Consider the following 6,876-nt stretch of genomic DNA (forward strand, 5'->3'; position numbering starts at 1 on the left):
ACAGTTTTGGTGCCTTAGAAAATGAGGAGTAAAGTCATAGATGGGCCAATTATGTCAGAGTAAGGGGACTGACCTGAGCTGTTGTCCCCAACATCTTTAATTGTATGCTTCTGTAACATTTAGTGTAATTTTGTAAATTAGGACTGGTAAATAAGCCCATAAATGTTTTTCATTGAAGGTACAAAAGAAATTATCAAGGCTGAAACAATAAATGTCGTACACTACATAAATAGTAATGTATACATCTGAATACTATGCAATATCATTTGAGGCAATTAAAGCTTTATCGACAGATAAATTGATATTTTTATTTAATGTCGGAGAAGTTCTTACATTGCCGGTTTAGTCAGGTGTGGTGTATATAGTAGTATAAAGATTTTCTCATATCAAAACGCGGGCTAATCTTGTTCCTGCGGGAAAAAAAAATCAGGACCAAAACTACCATCTGTCTGTTATAGACCTATTTCATTCCATCTTTCCTTCTAAGAGGTGATGCCATTGATGCTGACCCAAATCCTATTGTCACTTAAACCTCACAATCTGTCACTTAAATCATAAGTAACGAGTTGTCAAACAGGGAAAAAAATGGCTGACCCACATAAAGCTCAGACTACAACTAATGAAATAAAGATGCCTAATGCACATAAATATCCTTTATCAGAAAAAAGCCTTGCATTGACTATATTTTTTAAAGAAAATAAAAAGATGCCTGTTTTTGTCTAATATGGCTTTCCAGGTTGAAATTGATTGATTGTTTTTCTAACAATCTCTGATCTTAGTAAGACTCAGCTGCTGCCTTTGTGGAGCTATGTAAGGAAGGCTGTGAGCTCAAGAACCCTGTTAATGTTTTATTCATACATATTTAACCCTAAAGATGGAAATGCTAATGTTTGCCAAGAATGAGGGGGATTATTAGACTTTTCAAATGTCAACTAGCACAATAAAGACATATTCATTACAAAAAAACAAGGTCCCCGACACCCTGCTAAGATGTAAAACACCCTCAATTAACATTCAAAGACTTACCCTATCTCCTCTTTTATTAACTCAACTTTATAGAGTAGTATATAGAACATCCATTTGACATTAGTGAGGTTAAACAAACTAACTAGTGTTTGATTAACAAAATACATTTTCCATCCTATTGTTCATTTTTTTCCTCATTTAATGATCTTGTTGTTATAGGTGAAGATTATTTCAAGAATTACCAGGCCAGCTTTTAAATGGCACATGATGGTTAGTGGTTAGTGAGTAGTTGAGTTAAACATTACCACCATTTGTGGTGTTATTAACAAGATTTATTCATCACAGCACATGTTGCAGCTTCAGTCATGATTATTAAACTGAGTTGAACAGAGTTTGATTTGTTTAAAAAAAAAAGGGACAACACATATTAATGATATACATGTAAATATGCAAGATTATAGCCAAGGTCTAATTTTCATCTTTAGTCCCTTGGGTAGGTTGATAAAAACAAGATAAAATTAATAAGGCAAAAGTAGGGAGAAAAGTAAATAAGTAAAAACAGGGAAAGGTGGTCGGTAAAATGGAGAATGGAAACTTGGTAGTTACCTTGGAAATATATACCAGAATACTTTAACTTTACTGTTAGTATTCAGCAAAGGCAAATTGAATTGAATTAGAAGTTTTCTTTCTCAGGGGTGCAGTGACCTCTTGTGGAAGTTTTAAAACTACACTAGCTGGCTTCTACCTCCATGCTGTAGATATCAGTAAAGAGCTTTTTTTCTTTAGTACGGAACACAGAATAAGAGGATAGTGCGTACACGGAAGAAGGAGTGACGCTAAAGTCTGACGCCATCGATGCTCTGTTGGCCAGTCATATTCGTCAACGCGGAATTTAATATCCGCATAAATCCCAAAGCTCTGTGATCTACAGCGTTTTGCGTTATTTTTTTTCTGGCAGCATCATGAGGATTGCTTTCCTGGCATGTGTTACAGTGGTGTGTTTCTCCATTGTGACAGGTGAGTGGAGGTACACATCCAAACATTGTCCTGATTCTATCGTCTATTTAACTCATTGATGTCTCGGATTAGGAATTATTTAATAACAGTTACATTTATTTGGAGAGGGATTGGAGCTATGATGACGCCCAAGGATGTTGACGTTAGGCGGATATTTTATTTAAATTGACGTAATAATTGCATTATCTGCACTGCACTGATCTTTTATGTTCTATGGTGAAATTTTAAAAACGTAAATTGATTTATTTGTAAAAAAAAATTGAATTTGAATGACAAACTTCGGATGAAATCTCAATATAACACAAATAAACATCCTATATCACAAATAGATCTGTTCACTGAGGTCTAATTCGTTTTGATTGAATCATCAAATCATATCATTTCATCATAAATCAGGATTTACCAATGCCATCCCTGCACTTATTACATACCATTTAAAACATTAGCACAATATCAATGACAATATCTGTAAATATATGCTGATGCAGTTAAGTATTTCAGTGCTTGATGGTGCTTTGCAGGTAAAGTGTCCACCCAGTTCCAGTCTGACTAGAATCTACACCTTGAGTCAGCACTTCTTGTTTTACAGCATAGTCAAGGACTAGATCATCATTTCAATTGTAGATAAACAGACTATTTATAGGAAATTCACTTTGACTGTAGTTTCCATAATAAAAACAAGGCAAATCAATAGTTAAAAAAGTTGAAAATATTTTCAGTGTCTATGAAAATGTTTTCAATTTGTGTATTTTACTATGTTTAAAAAAATAAAACAGAAAAGAAAATGGTATAACTCCTGCACCTTTTTCTTGTTAAGGTTAATGCACCTATTGAGTTTTATTGGTTGGGAAAATCATGTTTCTTTTGTTTTTGAAGGCGCTGCAATACTTCCTCATGCTAGTGAAGACAACTCTGGTCCATCCATTAATGGCAAGCCTAATCAGAACAAGTTACCTCCTCAAGATAAGGAAGGCCAGAATGCAGTTGACACCAGTGTTAACCAATCAGTTGAGAAACATGGAGATGATAAGGATGATGCTCCAGAAACAACAAGCAGAGAGCCTAAAAGAGCTCAGAAGGATCCAGACACAAAAAAAGCTATCCCTAATGACACAAAGTTAAGTGATGGTTCCAATGAGGATAACTCAGAAGAACAGCAAAAAGACACACACTCTGAAAGTGATCCTGCAAAAAAATTGAACTCCAATGAAGGCAATGAGGCTGGGGCAGAAACTAATGTCAAGCCTCCACAGGTGACAAACCCTGAAAAATATCCCGGTACTGATAAAACACCTGAAAGCAAGGAGAAACCTGATGAAAATTCTGCGCAGGTAGAAAAACCCACAAATCCTCCAGAGAACAAAGAAGGAAAGCCTATAAATGAGGGCAACTCAGGAGGAGAACTTGCAAAGAATGAAAATTCAATGCCAGAGAACGAGGAGAAAACAGTCAAGCCATCAAAGGAAGACCCAAACAATCATGCAAATTCTGGAGGAGATGAAGGCACAAATACCAAAACAGGAAACAACCATCTATATGTGCAACCTGGTGGAAGTGATGAGGTTGAAAGCAGTCATTTCTTTACATACCTTGTCTGCACAGCGGTATTGGTTGCAGTGCTTTACATCGCTTACCACAACAAGCGCAAGGTAGGTGTCCTAATAAAACCTTTTTCCATTATAATGATCACATCCATATCAATTATTGTGATAGAAAAGGCTATTGTGTGTTTTCAAAAATGTTCTTGTGATAACAGTTGGTCTATAATAATATCTAAGAAAACATTTAAATGCATGCCTTGCAAAAGTCTGGGTCTTAGGAGGTTAAATATACATATGTATTTTCCTAACCTAAATCTTTGCTTAGTTTACAGAGGGATTTTTTTGTTGTTGTCAGCAACCTCCTGCATTGAACCTGATTAGTATCTTTACCTATGTTTCCCCATTAGATAATAGCCTTTGTTCTGGAAGGAAAAAGATCAAAATCTCGTCGTTCAAAATCCACAGAATACCAAAAGTTGGAACAACATGTAAGTTTTTCTTTTGTTATCTTTATTAACCTTCTTTGAATTGAAAGTGATGAGATCTTTTCTTTCAGTTGTAGTTGGATGCTGTATCCTTGAGACACTGAATGCACTATGGGATGGCGTCAGATGGAGCGAATAACTGACATGCATTTTGGACTTTTTGGACATTTTGTAAATGGATGTTTATTGCATGACTATGCAGATGACACTATTGCCTTATTGATAGGTTGGGTAAAACACAGTGAGTTAAGTATGCATGTTACTTTTGATCCAATGTCTTGATTCCACTTCCAACTAGAAAAGTCCACTACTCAGGATACTTCAGTCACAGGTGAGAGCTCAATACCCCCCCCCCCCCCCCGTTCTTTTTTGTTTATTTAACTTTTTTTTGTTGCTTTGTTTGCACAGTTGTGATTATTGCACTGTGAGCAAAAACAAACCTTTATGACTCCTGTAAATAAACAGAAGGGCCAAAGAAGACAAACAAACATTGATCTAAACTCTCACTTAAAAGGCAGAATTCCTACTCGAATTGTTACTTTATTCTGAGAATTCTAACATTAAATCAGAACTCTCTCCAAAGACAGAAATTCTGACTTTAAAGTGACAATTCTGTCCATTTTCTTTTTCTTCACTGGTTCTGAATCTATCATATGAAAATGTATTTTATGTTAAAATGAAAGTCTGTAATATTTGATTCCTAAGAATGACATAATATATTATTTTCAAAAAGGTCCAAATAAAGTTGTATACATGTTGAGAATGAGTTAGAAAAATGCTTTGATGTTTTGTCATTCCAGAAATTTATATTATATTAAATTTGTGCTGTCCATTGTGAAAATTTGGTTCAGCTATTTATTGTCCTCAAAGGTTTGAATGGATTCTGTTTATAGAAGAAACTTGACCACTATCCTTTTGTTTGCTCCACATGTAAATGGCACTGCATTGCTGCAGACAATACACAGTGATACAAATATATTTCACATTACATTGCAAGGATATGAAACATTATATATCAGTTTTAAGCAACTGTAGTCCACTTGTTGCTTACAAAGATTTTTTTTTAAAAAAATATGGTGGGCGAATAATGGATGTGCTAATCATCTATTTCTTGTGTGTGCCAAATAGAGAAAATACTTTACTGTATTCAGTTTGAGGTTATTGCATTGAATTACAAGGAACACCATTTTCAAATAGTAGCCAGCAATTATGAAGTTTTTTTCTGGTTTTGATCTGGTTACAATGTCAATCTTAAAATCCTGCTGTTTGTGTGATTAAAGCCTTTTATGAACTTTATCGTTGTCATTAAGTATATCCCATTTAGGCCTATACTTCAAAGAAATGACTTTGAAATCCCCCCCTTACCCACAAACAGCTCAAATGAAAGATTTTAAAGTAGGTTATGGTTATTTTATTTCCCCTTATTTTGATCAAATCTTCCCCTTTTCAGTCATGAATACATAAAAAATGAAAGCACTGCATTTTCCTCTACCAAATGCCTCAACAATATGAATACAATCTTAAAAGTAGGTCACAAATTAAATAACAAAAACACAGCACAACCTGCTTTACAGGTCTACCAAACACTCAATTGTCAAAAAAAACATTACCCAAACAGTGCATTATATTAAAACCTCTTTATTTTCTCCCATAAACACATTTGAATGCAACACTGATTTTTTTAAACAACATTACCACAAAAAATGTGCAAGTTTGCATAGCAAAGCAGGAGTAACACTGTATTGTAACAAATACACAGTTAACACAGATGCCTGTCAAAGTGGGATCATATTTCGAGCCTCTTCTTCATACATATGTGGTATTTCCCCCATGGATGAGGACACCATCCGCACAGATGTAGATCCACGAAGATCTGCTTCATATTGGATGAGTTGTTTCCAGAATCCATTGTTTGGTCTGGCCATAGGTCGACAGATCTTGACCTTAGCGTGGGCCTCTACCAAGCTGGCACCGTGGTGCTTAATTAGGAAAGCCATGCAGAGCGCAGCTGAACGGCTGACGCCCGCATGGCAGTGCACAAGCGTGCGACCACCTTTCTGCGCTTCTTGCAGTATTTTGTCCGCCACGTCGTCAAAGTGGTCGCCGATGGGGCTGGATGGCGAGTCAGAAAGTGGAATTTGAATGTATTCCACACCGCAAAGATCAGGAATGTTCTTTTTGCTTTGAGTGGCGTTGATGATGCAGGTTATGTTATTCGCACTCACAAGAGAGGCGCACTTGGCAGCTCGGCTGTTGCTCACAAAAAGATATTCGGTGACCCGACACAAGCCGGACAAACCTGGAATGATCGGCGGATTCGACATGACAGCACCAGGTAAGAGATGCGTACAAGTGAAACGCGTGTGTAAACTCATGAAAACATGCAAGACTACACGCCATGCAACGCGATATATCCGGGTCTGAGATCGCTAAGTATGTGCAGAATTGCACGCCGTCGCCACCGTCTGGCTGAGATGTCATACACGTGTTTATTTTTTTATTCATTTTGACTTTTATTCATTCATTTTCTGAACTGCTGATCCTTACAAGAGTTGCTAAGGGTGCTGGAGCCTATCTCATATAATTTCGCGCACTAGGGTGATGAGAACCTGAATTGGTGGTCAGCCAATCACAGGGCACAACGAGATGGTGAAGCAATCATAGTTCGGGGCAATTTAGAGCGCTCAAACCTGAGTTACTTTGGGATGTATGAGGAAACAGGAGGATTAAACAAAATGTTTAATCTGGCTATGGATTGAGTTTCTTGCTATTCTATATGTGTTGTGTGATAGTCATTGAAGCTCCCTGGTTGTTTTTCAATGTCCAAAAAGTAACAAGGTGATTTCCCAAATATGTTTCTTTTTCCC

At 36.5% G+C, this 6,876-nt stretch overlaps 2 protein-coding genes across 2 annotated transcripts; one reads left to right on the forward strand and one right to left on the reverse strand.

Annotated features, from left to right (window-relative positions):
* The first annotated feature begins 1,798 nt into the window (after positions 1 to 1,798).
* Positions 1,799 to 4,850, forward strand: LOC144195409 (uncharacterized). Its single transcript, XM_077715024.1, has 4 exons — positions 1,799 to 1,983; positions 2,860 to 3,632; positions 3,932 to 4,012; positions 4,081 to 4,850. The coding sequence occupies exons 1-4, from the start codon at positions 1,929 to 1,931 to the stop codon at positions 4,084 to 4,086; spliced, it is 915 nt and encodes a 304-aa protein (XP_077571150.1). The 5' UTR covers positions 1,799 to 1,928; the 3' UTR covers positions 4,087 to 4,850.
* A 781-nt stretch (positions 4,851 to 5,631) lies between these two features.
* Positions 5,632 to 6,460, reverse strand: LOC144195566 (dual specificity protein phosphatase 18-like). Its single transcript, XM_077715289.1, has one exon. It carries the CDS (start codon positions 6,382 to 6,384, stop codon positions 5,785 to 5,787), a length of 600 nt encoding a protein of 199 aa, XP_077571415.1. The 5' UTR covers positions 6,385 to 6,460; the 3' UTR covers positions 5,632 to 5,784.
* Between the last annotated feature and the right edge of the window lie 416 nt (positions 6,461 to 6,876).

The sequence above is a fragment of the Stigmatopora nigra genome, chromosome 4 (genome assembly GCF_051989575.1).
Source record: "Stigmatopora nigra isolate UIUO_SnigA chromosome 4, RoL_Snig_1.1, whole genome shotgun sequence".
NCBI lineage: Eukaryota > Metazoa > Chordata > Actinopteri > Syngnathiformes > Syngnathidae > Stigmatopora > Stigmatopora nigra.